Here is a 16,538-nt window from a genome sequence, read left to right as displayed (position 1 = left end):
AGCCCTTCTCTCAGCTGCATGCCTGCAGTGGGGGGGAAAGAAGAGAAGGAGGGGGAAGAGTTCCCCTCCAGCACCACACAGAGCCCCCCTCCCCACCCCTTGGCTTTGGGGGAGAGGGAGGAGGGGGAAGAGTCCCCCTCTGGGTTCCGGCAGTACTGTGTGCCTGGATTGCTCCTGGCAGTAATGAGCTGCTGGGGTAGGCAGAGTGCTCCCCTCCCTCCCTCCTCCTCATCCTCCCCCCCCCCCAGCCACAGGGAGGTCTGGATACACTCCCTCTTCCCACACCCTCCAAACCCTGCAGGCCAAGGTGGGGGTTTAAACCCTTCCTCTGTCTTACTCGGGCCTGCCTCCTCCCACCGTCCGCTCAGCTCAGCTTCCCTGTGAAAGGGAAGGGAGGGCTGCTCTAATGACCCTGGGCTTCTGGCTGGAGCCACTGCAGGCATGTGCCTGCACTTCCAAAATGAAAAGGGAATGTCTATTCACTTGCAAAGCTGTTCAATCTTTGTAGACTAACCTGCAAAGATTGAATCAATTCAGGTTCGGGCTTTCTGAATGTCTGTCCCTAGCCGTAGCTGGGGCAGTTCTTGTGTAGGATTTTATTTCCTGTTTGTTGTTTTTTGTTTTTTTAATAGACAGTTTATTGATAAGCTTGCTTTATCCTGTGTACTCATTCTGAGTACTTTTTAAATGGCTGACATCAAATAACTATGTTTTACAACTCGTCCTTCTTATGGTGGAACAATCCAAGATAATGATGTGTATGGGTAGTGTCTGAATTACTTAGGAGAGGGCCATGTTCCAGAGCTCTGCTCTGTGTCAACTCTTCTTCTAGGAGGGAAAAATCAATGCTGTGCTGAACCAGTCAATCACTCCAAGTACTCATGGTGCTTTTTACAAGTCATATTCATTCAGCTTCCACTTATGAAAAGTTCAATAAGGAACACCACTTCCGGAATCAGAGCATGCATCAGTTTTGTACAATCAAGTCAGAAATCCTTTCCTTGTACTCCTACCAAAAGCTTGAAATCACTCCCACTGCTACCTCCATGCTGAAGTCATAGCTGGCACGGATGTTTCCTAAGCAGACTAAATAATGCACTTTGTCTAGTACTAATTGTACAGTGTTGACCTTGGCACTGAGCTTCACATCAAGTCCCATCTGACACTAATGTCCAGGTACTAGCTATATGGTGACGTCCCTATAGGATTGGTACCAGAATTACTTGTTGAGAGATTTGGAGTAGTTATCACCAAATTACTTTGGCAACCGTGTGTCCTACTTCCCAAGACACTAAACTGAGATAACTTTGAATTCTGGTGGGTCTTTAAGATAGCAAACACCTCCATGGCCTTCATAACCATATTGCCGACTGATGTATCTGAGAACCACAGGTGGTCATTCAAATCTACAGCTATCTGCTGCAAAAGGTTTCAGAAGTGATTCTATTTACAGCCACCAATACCCACGAAACCCAGAAGTTTAAAGAAGCGAAGGCAGGCTATAGGTTACATCATCATAATATTTTTAGCACGGGCCAGGCAGATTTGGTACTCCAGTCTAGTGAACTTGTAAGTGCAGAAACCACCTCACCATTTCTTTCTGACTGCAGTTTTTACACTCTGAGTTAGTGATTCTACACTCGCCCAGAACCTTGGCATCTAACAGTCTGGATGCTGGCTTGATGACATTTATGGAGAAAAAACTCTTCTGCTGAGATTCACAATATGTCAGTATAAAGCAGAAACCCTTCAATCAGACAGTCATACAGGGCCAAATTGAAGATGTTTTCTCACTATAGTTCCTGGCACATGTTTATTTTATTATGCAATGGGATCTGATCCATGATCCCAACAATTGTACCTCACACCATGCCACACATGCATGGCAAGAGGTGTCTTTGTTGGGATTGGGGATCAGATCCGTCACACAATTACTACATGCCAGTGCAGGAGGAGCCCAGGCTCATAAAAAGGACTGCCTGGTCCAACTTGGGCCAACAATCAGGTGATGGTCAGTCCTGGTTCAGCCAGCCTCAGGTATGATTGGATACTGGGGCTGTCCAGGCCAGACTGACAATCAGCTGACTGGCAAAATCCTGTGCCAAACAACTCTGGCCAGGTTACTGGGTGTAGTGGATCAGAGGTTCCCAGTGCAGTGGGGAAAGGGGGTGGTTGAAGGGCTTCCCTCTCTGGGGATTTTAAACTCTGTCAGGAGCCTCTCATCTGCCACACCTGACAGGAGTGGGAAGTTAGCTCCTGCTTTTATGGGTGCTCCAGGAACTTAAAAAGTGGATGTGCAGCTGAGGCTTCCAGCTGCATGCCTGCTTTTTAGAGGTCCTGGGTGCAGTGGACCTGACTTTAGAGAGTATTAGAGATACTCTCTAAATACTGAGAGTATTAGAGATACTCTCTAATGTCAGGCTAATGGCCTCCCCACTCTTTCCTGAAAACCCAGCCACTTGCCCCAGGACAGCAAGCTGTGCAGTTCCTACTCCCCTGACCTGACCAGGCTATTTTTGGCCTCTCAACTACTCCTTCCACCCCCACCCCCCAACCTGATCCCACCATCCCCTTTCTCTTCACCCCATCCCACCCTAAGTTACTTTCCTCGCCTGCCCATGCCACTCCTGACAGTGGCAAACATCTACATGTGCCACGCCTGGTTGAGGTTTAGGTGGTTTGAAGCAAGCTACCTAAATCTAAACTAGGTGCAGCAGACACTTGTTCACACCCTGAAGTAAATGAGGTACACAGAGCTGTAACATGGAGTTTGGTACACATGTAGTCCTTAGTTCAGCTTCCATATTAGATCCTTATTTTCATGGGCTATCGTACAATTCAGCATTGAAACAGAATTTCTCTTTCTACCTCCAACGTCAAGAGAGAGCATTATGGTAACTGTAGTTCTTTAGGGTGTCCTGTCCACACAAGGTCCATGAGCTTTCCTCCTTTCCTAGTGACTCCGTGTCCTATTGTATGAGATTCCTATTGCTGAAGGAACTTGAGTGGTGACTGAAGCACTCTGTACTTTATGCCCTTGTCTACAAGGAATATAGGTATGCCCACAATGTACACAGCTCGTCAAAAAAGTATACATAGGGTGCATGAATATCAATCGTGGAATCTGTGCAGGCAACACATCTCAAAGAATTCAATACTGTAAGGCAAATAACTATTATGTTTGAGTTTTTAAATTGTATATGGTAAATAAATTATTTTATATATTCAGTACTTTTTTTAAATGTTGAATTTTGCAAACAGGTGCCACAAAGTTACTGTATTATTTCTCATTCTGAAGGTAGTGGAAAACTATAGTATCTCTAGAATTATTCTCTGGTGACCATTGATAATCAGGCATGTTTTATAATGACCACTGAACAGTTTACTTCCTTTTTAAACCACTGTTTTTTTTCCTAGATTGAAATGCATGCAAATGAGGCTAAATAGTTGATGCATGTAACAGAAGAATGCAAAGTTTGCTCAGTATTCTCATTCACAGTTGGATATTTTAGCACTTTAGTTACCTATACTGCTTGGATCATAAACATACTAGTAAATATAGCATTATTTAGCTGTTTTGTATTTTTCTATATTCATTTAGCTCCTGCCTCTTTAGAATCTTCAAGCAGTATAGAACAAGAGAAATACCTACAAGCCTTACTGAATGCAATTTCCGTCCATTACAAAATGAATGGCAGTAATACTTTAACTGTAAGACCAGCAATCGCTCTGTCACCAGGTAAAATTGTAGTGTACTGTATATGTTTCTATAACTAAGAGGAAAAGTGAAACCACTCTGATTGTGTATGTGTTAGATTACCTAATCAGAATTCTGTTATTCAGAAGAGTGCTACAACCTTCGGGCATCTTGTTCACTTCATTTTTTTGCAGATAATATTTCAAAGTGTCAAAAACATGAAAAAGTAAATGTCTATCCAAAAGACTTTTTCTCCAGTCAAAATTATAGATCAACCTTGTAGTTTTTTACATTCCTTTTTTTAGTATTTTTGGCCAATAAATTATGGATTTATGATGAAGGGCAGCTGCTGAGAAAAAAGCCATAAATCATAAAATCATAGAAAATTATGGTTGGAAGACCTCAGGAAGTCATCTATGGATGACCTCAGGAGGTCATCTAGTTCAACCGCCTGCGCAAAGCAGGACCACCCTCAACTAGATCATTCTAGCCAGGGCTTTGTCAGGCCAGGCCTTAAAAACCTCCAAGGATGGAGATTCCACCTCTGTAGGTAACCCACTCTCCTAGTGAGAGAGCTTTTGCTAATATCCAACTTAAACTTCCCTTACTACAACTTAAGACCATTGTTCCTTGTTTTGTCATCTGCCACCACTGAAAAAGTAGCTCCATCCTCTTTGGAACCACCCATCAGGTAGTTAGGTAGCATCCAAACATTACAATTTATATTTCCAAATATTTTTCCTAAAGCAAAAAAAGTGCCAAGCTGTAAATGCAGTAGTTACAATTGTATTTGTATTATATGGATAAGTCACTATTATCACTGATAAATGTTTTACTCTTTTATAGCAAGCATATTAAATGCAGTTTTACTTCAAATAAAAGTGGATAAGAAACATTGCTCTATTTAAAGTTATGTGAAAATTTGTGAAGGGATTGCATATAAAGTATTCAGCTGTAATAAGTAGTAGTTATTTTCTTGTGTTTTGCTTCCTTAGAACAAGTTTCATTCTTATTCCAGATATAGAGGTTTTTTGTAAATAAATTTACAGTTCTTGTAATACACTCTTTAGCTATGTCTGAGTGAAATCATTAAGAAAATCATCACTATTCTATTTCAGTTATCATGTGATGAAACCTGGTGTAGGGTTCATGTAAAGGTAACCCTGATGTGTTAGAAACAGGAGCATGTGGTTTAAAAGTTTGTCTTCTTGGCTTAATCAGTTGGTGGAACTGGCCTGGAACACCTAAATGACAGCTTTTCTTGTAAAGTAACATCATCCCCAATTGTGCATGCTTTGTTTCATTCGTCATTATATACGTTGATGGCACTAGCTATTCCTAACCCTTTGTAATGTTGCAAATGTATATATGTTATTTCTTTTTCTTAACTGGCAGCAATTAGAAGCATTATACATGAAAAGAATATTTTTTCATTTGAGTAATGTGTTAGTCTGAATTATATTGTAGTTTTTTAATCTTATATTCTTTTTTGACTGACTTTAGGCACTGAAAGGAGGGCTTCAAGAATGTCCACTGTGTTTAAGCAGGTAGTGCCAGGACACTTGGATGTAAATCTATCCAATAGCTTTGCTCGAGGAGGTTAGTAAGACTAGCTAAAGACTAAGCATTACTGTTATCTGAAATAAGAGATATACTATAATGTTAGTAGTGAAATAAGAATTAGTCTACATGTCAATTAATTCCATTATAAAATAATAAGATACATATTAGAGACTCTTAGTTCATCAGCCATACATGACTTCAAAACACCTCTCGTATAGTACTTAAATTAAATGTTCATTCATTAATTGTTAACAGGATATTATTAGCATCCAAGCATGTTCATTTTGCATTAGAGTCGTGGCTAAATAATGTCTTAGAATATCCACGTTGTAGATCAATCCATTGTTTAGTAAAATTTCTGCAATAACATCTAAACATACAAATGGATTCATTTGAATAATTTTACTCCATGGAAATTAATGCCCACATGCTTAGGAACTAATAGATAGGCTTGCACAGGGGCATTACAGTGGGCCACTGAGTGGTGACGTTATTGAAGTTAATTTTAGCTGCAATTTTTACTTTGTGGGATGTATACGTGAAGGAGGGAGGTCAGTGTGCAGAAAGCTCTATTTATAACAAAATAAATAAATCATTTATTAATGTCTTAATAAGTTGTTACTTTTGAGTTTTGCATGCCTGGGTATTGACTGTGGGTAGCTGACATGCCCTGGGAAGAAGAAAAATAACTTCTTTAAAATATGGCTGCAAGTTTTTGGTGAAAGGGAGACGGAGAAACAGAACTGGGACACTAACCATGGTGCACTCGTCAAGCAAAGCTATTTTCAAGTACCAAGGGTGGGTCACTAGCATTAACAAAAAAAAAAAGACAGGTTTTTTTGTTGTGGGGAGGGGAAGAGGGTGGTGAGGATATGTAAGTGCAACTTACTTTTGCTGTTCAGTTATGAGCCACTTACTGCAATTTTAAATTGTACAAGTTGAAAAAAGCACTGCATAGAGCACCTTAAAATTCATTTTTAGGAATAGGAATAAAGATACCTTTGTCTCGGGTATCTGTAAATGGGTACAATTTGGATAGGGAGACCTGGGTGCTGTTTCTCAGTTATTGCTGCTTACTAATTAAAAGGGAGCAGTGAGAAAGGAGGGAGAGAGGCTGTCTTAACTACAGCAGCTCCATATGCTTGGAAGATGCAGCTGTGAGAATCCTGCTGATATGCAGAAATATCTGATAAATTCCATATTTACTCAAATCCAAGATGAGGTTTTTTTTCCCCCATTCAGCATGGGGAGGGAAAGAAACTTGTCTTGTATTCAACTACACGTGAAGCAGAGGGAGCCAGCTGCAGCTATAGTTAAGGCCATGGTTGAGGTCAGAGCTGCAGCCCCTGCCCACTCTCCCCTGTCCCCCACCTGCTGCCCACAGCCTGTGCTCCCTGATGCTTCTTCCCCTCCCTCCACCACCACTGCTTACCTTCCTGTCACAGCTCCAACACTGGTTGGGGGCCTTGCTCTGGCCAGGAGCAGGGAGCACAGAGCATGTGATGGCTTTGGCCCCAGCCTGGCCACACAGCAGCAGTGGCAGCTCTGGCCTCATCTCTAGGGCCAGGGCTGAAGCTGCTGCCAGCACAGCAGCTTACCCCACTGCAGCGGTGGTGGGTGGTGAGGACAAATTTAAGATGACCCTCCAAAAATTTGATTTTAGACATGGAAAAATTATAACCAATTTTCATTTTTCATCTCTAGAATCTAATTATCAGGGGTTATCTTAAGTCTGAAGTCATTTTGGATTTGGATAAATACAGTATATCAGATGATGGCACCGTTCTGATTAAAGAGAAAAGATAAGGAGTTGAAGTGAAGGGGAGTTGTGGGGCAAGGGGAGAAGGGGGAGGAGGATCTCCATACAAAGTGGGTAAGCACCAGACCTTCCACATTCGATAGTAGGACACTGTGCTCTTGAAACCCTAAGATGATACCATTTATATCCAACTTCTAAACCTGAAGAACTCCCATTACTGGTAATATTTAATTTTGGTTCTTTTAGGTTTTATGCTCTCTCATGATTAGTGTAACATTGCTTCACAATGCTGCAACTTTTAGTGCAATATCTGGAACAGAGAATGTAAGATATGAGGGATTTTTGATCAAACAGAAAAGCAGACCTTAGGCAGGCAGCCTGAAAATAGTGGTATTTTTAAGATATTAATCATCAATACGTTTATTTTAGAAAGTAGGAGATTAAAGCTAGAATCACTGAAATATGCATGCAACTCTCAAAAGACTCTATAGTAAATGTTGCAAATATTTTTTTCTCTCTCTCCTTCATATTTCAATATTACCCAAAAAGTAAATACATAAGAATTGATATATATTTATAGTCAGTGAGCCATTTTTTATCACAGTAAACAAGCCAGCTGCTTTAGCATCCATTTAATAATCAGATTATGCAGAATTGTTGTTAAATAAACTCAGTACTCTAACCTTGGTTCCCCTCTTCCTTTTCTTTATTTTTATTAGTCATTACACACACAGGACATTACACACACAGACAATGAGGTGTCTAGCAATGTGATTGAATGGGTGTTTCCATTTGGTATAATAAATACATAATAACACATCTATTTAGCTGTGCTGCATGTTTAGAATTATTGCAGGGTCCCCAAAAATCATTCTCTTTAGTAATAAGTACTTCCTTACCATTTTACCTTAGGTTTTTTTTTCGCACGATTGACATATTGTCTTGTCATGACTAAGAAATGTGCTGTCTGTTAAATTAAGTACTGTCAAATTTGTTCTGGTATAATTCTAGATCTGTGGAAATTGACAGTAACCCTTTTCTTCTCTCCTGTTCAATTTGCTATGACTATCTCGTTGCAATGTCCATTCCATTCCTCCCTCTTCTGTCTTTACTGTTATCTACCAGTGCTTGGGTACAGAGATAAGTGTTTCACTCATTCACATTCCAAATCAGCAGCTAAGGCAAGAGTCCATCAAGGTACTGTATTATGTGTCCTGAAAGCAATATTCTATTCTACCAGCTCCATAGTTAGTTTAATGTTTTATTTTATGCTATGCATTAGATAACCTTAACTCTGTATTAACTAATAGTTTTGACAGTGAATGTATATGGAAATGACAGTGATTCAACACAGTTTTGCATAGTGCATTCTTACATTGTTACAGGTGACTGCAGAGTGAGCTCCAGATCTTAAATACACCCCTTTAAATTTGTTCGTCTTTGTTAAAATTTTAGAAACCAAAAAGCATTTCCCAAAACAATATTCATCACTATTTCTGATGTCTAGCAGAGTAACTAAGAAATGTTATACAATCTGGACTTTCTTGACATCGTCACTGATACTGCTGGTGAACAGAGAAGTAACGACTTCTTGCTCAGCTAGAAACACACAGAAACATAATGTCTATAAAAGAAGCCATATTTTCCAAAATTCTACTGCAAAATCAAACTGCAAAAATTAAACACCAGCTAGAACAGAAAGAAACCACCTTTGTCTTTTAATTGCTGTTATCGGTAACTAGTAAATGTGTTAGTCTGCAACTTTTTGTAATTGGCTCTATGCTTTTGCTTGTTTTGCCACAAGCCATGATGACAACATGCTTTTGACAGTTACAAAATAGGATTGATATCCTACCTTATTTTTTTCTAGTATTTGGTCTTCTTTACTGGAATTTCTTCCTTTCATTCACAAAATGAATAACAATTTATAAATAGTTACATGCCTGTTATGAATCTTAATCACATATTTAGCCACATACCACACATACCCTTTCCCATCCCCCCCAGCCCTCCAAATTGGCATGCAGATCATAAGCAGGTAACTGATTTTCTGTGCCAGAATGGAGGAAACATGGAGACTTGTACTGGCAGAGTTCACTGTTCGGGTTCAGAACTACAGTGTTGACCCTTTCACAGTCATTGTCAAAAGCTCCTGCTGATTCAGTAGTGGAGGTAAAAACTGTTAACATTGTAGCGTTAGCTGATATCACAGGGTCAGAACTCGGTGGACTCTGGAAAAATCTTTTTTTTTTTCATTCTTCCTTCCCAAAACAAGCGCATGTCTTCTTTTTTGGAGCTCCATGATGTGCAAAAAAAATATTGTAATACAACTCCTGTTATGGCTTCAGATATGAAAGAAAAACTAATGTTAAAGGTAATGTTTTTGTAAGTGAGATACTTCAGACAACTAGCTTTCTTTGGAGGAGTTATTTAAAGAGTTGATCTGTCACCAGCCTTGTTTCTAACAAACCTCATTTATTCCTACCTGTTTATTTACATCTAAAGCTGTAAACCAAACAAGCAGCCAGGCTCTGCTGTACAAATAGGCAAGAGGTTCTCTGAGGTTTCTCTACAGTACTATTGCTTGAATAGACATTCTGTGCTAAAATCCTATACCTGATTCAGCATTACCAGCAGTTTTTATCATTTATACATGAAGTCTCAACAAATATTGAGTTTGAATAAATATGTTTTTCCCATTTTTATACCATAGAGGAAAAACATTCCCAAGTAGAGATGTTTGGTGCCTCAGGTTGTGGATGTCCTTCTTAGATTTATAAGCAAGGAGGGATTATTATGGTTATCTCTAGTCTGACTTAAAAAAGAATTTTAGGCAAAGAAGAATTTCACCAGTTTATTGAACACCTTACTTGAAATACTTGTGCAAGCTTTGGTTTCTAGAAAATATTGAGCATTCATCTTTCAAAATCAGGCACCTTTAAGAAGATATATTGGGTGTGCAGAAATTGACTAATGCAAAATCACTAGTCATTAATCCAAAAACTTTTCCTTGGTTAAACAAGACGCAAGACTTGTCTAAATTAAGATAAAAGATCTGTCAAGTTACTTAATCCATCTCTCTGTGAATGCAGCTTTAACCCCCACAGTGAGGGACCAGCGCAGCAGCCATCTTGCTGGCCCCCACTTCCTTGCCCCGGTAGGGTTCTGCAGTGCCCTGACACCTGGTGGCTCCCTTTGAAGAGCCAGCATTTTATTGTCAGTAAGTTTTTTTGTTTTTTCCCCATGGATTTCATGGGCAATGCCAGATTTTGCAAAATCCACAAAATCACGATTTCAGGAGGCCCCTTCTTATAACAAAGTATATGTTAAATAGTCTCTCAGTTATTGAAGGAGATGCTTCTGTAATAGCAGGGCTATTCCTACCAGGTAAGCCTCTAAAATAATATGCCTTGAGGCAAGGAGCTCTATAGAACTTATGTCACTACTACTGAAAAGAGCACTTATCATTTTCATTTCTATAGAATGCACATTTATTATTTCAAATTGTTATTCATCTTTGTATCATGTTATTGACTTGATAGTAATCAGTATTAGTATAATATAATGTGTTTAAGTAGTGTGTAGAATATATAATGTTGAACTAGATTGGAATTAGTATCCTACATTCAGCTATACTACAGTAATACAGTTTGGGAGATGATTACTATATTAGCATTGTGGAATAATATTTTCTAATTATTTCTTTCCAGTGCATGATTTTTTGTTGCATCCTGTGAAAACTGCAAATGTCATGCACACCTTGCTTTCAGAGTTTATTTGTGTGTGCATGCTTTGTGTTCTGCAATATCTTAGTTTCATGAAAGATATTGTTTTATAATATTTTTAATTTTTATGAAGGTGTGTGGGCAAGTCTTCGTTCTAGCAACCGGTTTATAAGCACTCAGACACCATTCCTAGATGTTGGGGCAAGACTGGCAGGGAAAGATAACCCAGCTGCCTACAGTAACAGCACCTTTTTGCAAAACCAGCTCCTGAAACGCCAAGCTGCCCTCTACATATTTGGAGAAAAATCTCAATTAAGGGTAACATCTCTCTTCCTTATAATTTAAAAGAGTTTTTATTTGGTTGCACTTGGTAACATTATTTTTTTTCCTTAAATAACAGAAGAATGCTCTAGAAAAAGCAGATAGGTAACTCGTGTTAGCATATAAACTTTTATAAGGATTGTTAATAGTGTTTGCAATGCAGACATGCCTTCAGATTTCTGTTGTCTTTTGATTTGGAATGCAAGATATAGTATAATATTATTTATGGCAGTACATCACACCATGAGATGAGGTATTCAAACATATTTGTCATAAGGCAGTGCACATTTTAATTGTTGTTTACACTTTAAATAACAATTTATATGGGAATTCTAAAATTCAAAATAAAACAGGTATAAGGGAAATGTAATATATTTATTTACTCATTCTATTTCAAGATCGTTAACTTCAGGGAACTGTACAATTCTGGGTTAATTTGATTTCCCAATTCTTTCAGAAAGTTTGTCATGAGAAAGTAGACAGTTTTTTTGTAATCACCAGAAATGTGATGCACCTAGTAATGTTGGAAAAGTATAGGACAGCTTTTCATTCCCATCCTGCACTGTTGTGTCATCCAGCCTGCAGAGATCCCCAAGGACCTGTGGAGATGCACTGGATAGGGTATCCAATCCCAGTGTACAAGGTTGGGCAGAGACAGTTCCAGGTCCCTGGTGACCCAATCCTGGCATGCAAGGATGTCCAGGCTCCCAAAGTCCAATTCTTTCATGCAATGGTGAGAGGGTGTGCAGATAGACCCACCCCAGGGTGAATCCCAACACGTGGGGGCGGTTCTGGGCCCCAGGGCCTTATCCTGGCACTTCGGGCAGGAAAGTAGCTGTCTAGGACACTGAGAGCTTGTTCCAGCCTCCAGACCATCCCACTGGCACTTGGCTGGCCGACAAAGCCAAAAGCTTGAGCATCACTAGCCAGGGCAGACTCTACCACTAGAGCCCAGGCAGAGACTATGCCCCCCTGCCCTAGCAGCAAGGAGCTCCAAACCCCCTGGTCCAAGATTGCGATCAGGGAGTGAGGGCTGGGAGGTCCTTATCTCCCAGCCCCTACTCTGCCATCACTATTGGGGAGCAGGGGGCTGGGAGATTCTTATCTCCCAGTGCCAGCTGTGAGGTTGCAGGGCTGGAGCTGGGAGATCCTTAGCTCCCAGCGCCAGCTCTGCAACCATGGGGCTGGTGCTGGAAGACCCTTATTTCCCAGCACCAGTTGCACAACTGCAGAGCTGGGGCAAGAGATAAGAGTCTCCCAGCCTGAGCCCCTCGACCGCGGAGCTGGCACTGGAAGATAAGGATCTCCCAGCCTGAGCCCCATGACACTGTATCTGGTGCTGGGAGATAAGGGTCTCCCATTGCCAGCCCCATGGTGCAGAACTGGTGCTGGAAGCTCCCTGTTGGTAGGGGCTGGGGAGCCTGTTCTCCACCCAGCTCCACAAGTGCGGAGCTGGGCGGGGAGCAGGCTGGGGAGCTTATTCCCCGCTCAGCTCCACAAATGCGCAGCTGGGTAGGGAACAGGCTGGATAACTTGTTTCCCGTTCAACTCCACGAGTGCTAGAGACCTTGCAGAGCTGGGGAGCGTGCTCACAGAGCTGAGCAGGGAACAAGCTCCCCTTTCCCCACCCAGCTGCACATTCGTGGAACTGAGCAGGGAACAAGCTCCTCAGCTTGTTCCCCAGCCTGTTCCCCACCCAGCGCTATGCTTACAGAGCTGAGTGGGAAACAGGCTCCCCAGCCTCCGTCCCACATGCAGGGCAGGGGCTGGGAACTGACCTGGTCAGGAGCAGGTCCCAACCCTGTGCCCCGATTGGGTGATTGAGGCATGGGGCTTGAAAAGAACTGCAGGGGTGGGGTAGGTCCTAGCCCCATACCCCAATCGGTCGCTGGGGCAGCTACCAGTGAGCTAAAAAGGTATAATAAAAATAAAACAATTCCCCAAATAATACACCAGAGTTTATTTTTAGTTTTTTAATGAATGCAAAATAAAACCCCTGCCAAAATAAAGGTCTGCCAGCTTGCTAGTATAAGCGTAGAAGTTCCAAGGATTTTTTTAATCATGTTTTTGTTTGCACTTTACAAAGATTATCATACAGAAGTAAAAGGAGGACAAAAATAAGCAACGTAACCATTAAAACATGTAAACATTTTCTATAAAATGCTATTGAAATTTCGTTTTCATTCCATAAAATACCTCACTCTGAACTAGAAGCAGAAATCAGAATTTTGAATTTCCTGCAAAATAGTTTATATTCTGACTTTATATTATTTTTATATTTTGAATGCATTATTTTACATTTTAATTAATATTTATATTTTCTTAGACTTTATTTTATAGTTAGGGTTAAACAGAAAGTAAAATATAATTGGTTAATAAGATTCTAAGAGGTAATTGGTATTACATTTGATTAGTTTGATAACCAGTATTCAGATTATTTTGGTATTTGCACTTGTGTGGTTATTTGGTTGTTAGCAGCAACAGATCCAGGAAGGCAGTTGAAATGTTTATATATATATATATATATATATATATAAAAGAATGTCTGCCTTATACCAGCTCTCTCTGTAGATGGGGACTCTCTGGGATAAATTATATTTTTGTACCTTTCCTAAGTGTTGTAAGAATCATCTTGTACCAGACAGGATTTTAAATGAAATAGAATATGAAAATATGTTTGAAAATTCTTAGCAATAAAACACTCCTCATATTGAAATTCCTGATAAAAAATATGCTTCTCTGCTGAATAACATGTCATCGTCTTCTCCCCCCACAGGGCTTCAAACTTGATTTTGCTTTAAATTGTGAATTTGTTCCTGTTGAGTTTAGTGACATCCGACAGGCGAAAGCCAGTTTTAAAAAGCTGATGAGGGCTTGTATTCCCAGCACCATTCCTACAGATACTGAAGTAACATTCCTTAAAGCTCTGGGGGATTCAGAGTGGTTTCCACAGGTAATTTATATGACAGATGCTTAAAAAAATCTATATGCAGTTCTGTTTACACAGAATAAATTCTGATATGTTCTGACAGAAATTAATGTGTTATCCTGACCAGAAAATCCTTTTCTTTCTTCATTGTAATTATTTTGCTTGAAATCAGTTATATATTATGTGCACACTGTTATTTTAATACAGTGTTAGGATTTACTTATAGGAGACACATTTGACAACTAGAAAGCATAATTCATTGCTCCTCATAATGTGGAACAAAACACAAAAATACAGATTCTTATTTTCCTTTTTTCTAACTGTTTTGATTTATGGCTTGAATGCACATCTTGTGTTTCCTATAAAATGCAGAAATATAATAATGTAGAACAAAAAAGTAACATTCTTTGCATCTTACTAATATGTGCTATGTTGCATTTATCTACACTGCTTTTTAACAGAAACAGTAATTTATCTATGACATAATGGATCAAACATGGCAAAATGTGTATGAGGATGTTTAAAGGCAAATTACGTGCAAATATGTCCCTCTCTTTCCCAACCCCCACACATACACACAAGGATTAATCGAATTAAAACGTGATTAAGATTAAAGCGTGATTAAGATTAGTCTCTCGTTAGTCCTGATGCAGTACTAAGGACCCCCTCTACACATGCAGGTAAAGGCATGTTGGGATCTAATACACGATCCACACCATTGCACCTCCTGCTATTCCACGCATGCATGGCAGTAGGTGGGATTGGGAGATCACACGTTAGATGCTATCACGCCTTATTGCAAGGGGAGCCCAGCAAGAAGCAAACTTCCATGGCTGGAAACCCCTTCAGTTTAGGGGCTCCCAGCCACGGGATCACTCCACACATCCCCAGGGCTGGGGGATCACAGCAGCTGTGATTCCCCTATCCTGGGGGTTTCGTGCACCCCAGGGCAGCTGCACCCCCTGGCACCCAGCATCCGCTCCTGCGAGACTCTGGGTCCCCATGCCAGTGCTACCAGGACCCAGAGTGGCAGCATCTGGGGCCGAGAGTCCCTACACTTGCAAGACTCCCAGCCTTGGCTGGACATGGTACACCTCTGCACCTGGGAGCCTTGTCAGTTAATGCGGCTCCCTGCTGCACATACAAATTAAAGCTTGATAGCAGCTAGCCGAGAAATTAGTACACATTTTTGAGGTCTTAACTTTATAGCTGGTTGAAGCCTTTATTGTGTGATAGCTACTTTACACATGTAGCTGGGCTCTAGGTGATTGCGCAGTTACCCAGTACATTGTGGGATACCTGTAATGAGGGGGTGAGTTTACATTTAATTTCCCACTTAGCTTACGGATATGAGACACTTTGGTCTTTTATCCTGACAATTCGTTTTGGACTGGACTTCCTTGTAAAGAGATAAATTATGCAGTTTGGATTTTAATACTATTTGTAAAAGTTGAACTTTTCTTTATTAGGAAAAATTGCAGTGTATTGCACTTTTTAACTAATATACCTAAGTTTCAAATGGAGAAGTTTAAATTATTGTTGTGCATTCATTTAACTTGATTTCATACATTCACCTTGCAGTGAAGTGACTTTTTTTTCCTCAAACAACATGGGCTTCCTGCCAGCAAAAACAATGTTTCACCTTTTTGCTGCTTGCAGTAATGCAAGCCGTTCAGCTTTGACCTATGACAATTTCAGAGTGATATGTTACCATTGTTTTCTAAATGAGTAATGATTATGTGAATGCTAAAAGAAGTTAAGCATTTGATTATCATCATAATGAGAATTAATATGTTTTTACTATTTCTGTGGTAATATTTTAAGAATTTTCCTCTTTTCATTTTGTGATAACAGCAAAGTAGATTCAGATGAGTTTAAAGAAAAGCAAATGTTCTAAAGCAGGGGTGTCAGATTCATCCAGCTCATAGACCAGGCCTACATGCCAGATCCATCCCACAGGGCTGAGCTGGTGTGGGTGCAGCATACACCGCCCCTGCCTCTAGTGGCACAAGGCAGTCATGACTGTGCACTACATGCAGCATGTGGGGCCAGTCCAAGGCACACACTATGTGTGGGGCCCGTGTCATACCAGTCATGCCTGCTGGATCCAGCACATGGATCTGGTCTATGGGCTCAATCCATACTGGCCCCATACCAGCAGCATGCACCCCAGGTTGGCTCCATGCCATGTGCTGTCTCTACCAGATGGACTCCATGTGCTGCATTCAGTGTACAGGGCCAAGGCCAGCACATGCTGCATGTGGCACACCAGTCAGAGACCCACAGACGCCACTGTGGGCCGGATGATAGGCTTCCATGGGCCAAATCTGGCCCACATGCTATATATCCCTGTTCTAAAGTGAGGTCGTTGTTAGAAGGGTACTAGGGGTGATTCTTTTTCTCTTGCATTTTCTTTCTCTACCTTCACTCTGTTCTCCCTGAGCCCTGTCTCTCTTCTTCCTAGATCCAAGACCTTAGGTGCACTTTTTCCATATTATTTCATATTATTCTTTCCTGTACTGTTCTCTACTACTTTTTCATTCC

General features: G+C 40.6%; 1 protein-coding gene across 1 annotated transcript in view; it reads left to right on the top strand.

The window, feature by feature from the left end:
• Window positions 1-16,538, top strand: part of SBF2 (SET binding factor 2) — a 500,212-nt gene that overhangs the window by 443,617 nt on the left and 40,057 nt on the right. Inside the window, 5 exon segments of the mRNA XM_025196666.1 lie at window positions 3,602-3,739; window positions 5,201-5,296; window positions 8,145-8,216; window positions 10,878-11,062; window positions 13,842-14,018. Of these exon segments, the coding sequence (XP_025052451.1) occupies window positions 3,602-3,739; window positions 5,201-5,296; window positions 8,145-8,216; window positions 10,878-11,062; window positions 13,842-14,018 (668 nt within the window).

This window comes from Alligator sinensis, unplaced genomic scaffold (genome assembly GCF_000455745.1).
Source record: "Alligator sinensis unplaced genomic scaffold, ASM45574v1 scaffold755_2, whole genome shotgun sequence".
Classification (NCBI taxonomy): domain Eukaryota; kingdom Metazoa; phylum Chordata; order Crocodylia; family Alligatoridae; genus Alligator; species Alligator sinensis.
Note: the sequence above shows the minus strand (reverse complement) of the source record. Positions and strands in the feature narration are given on the sequence as shown.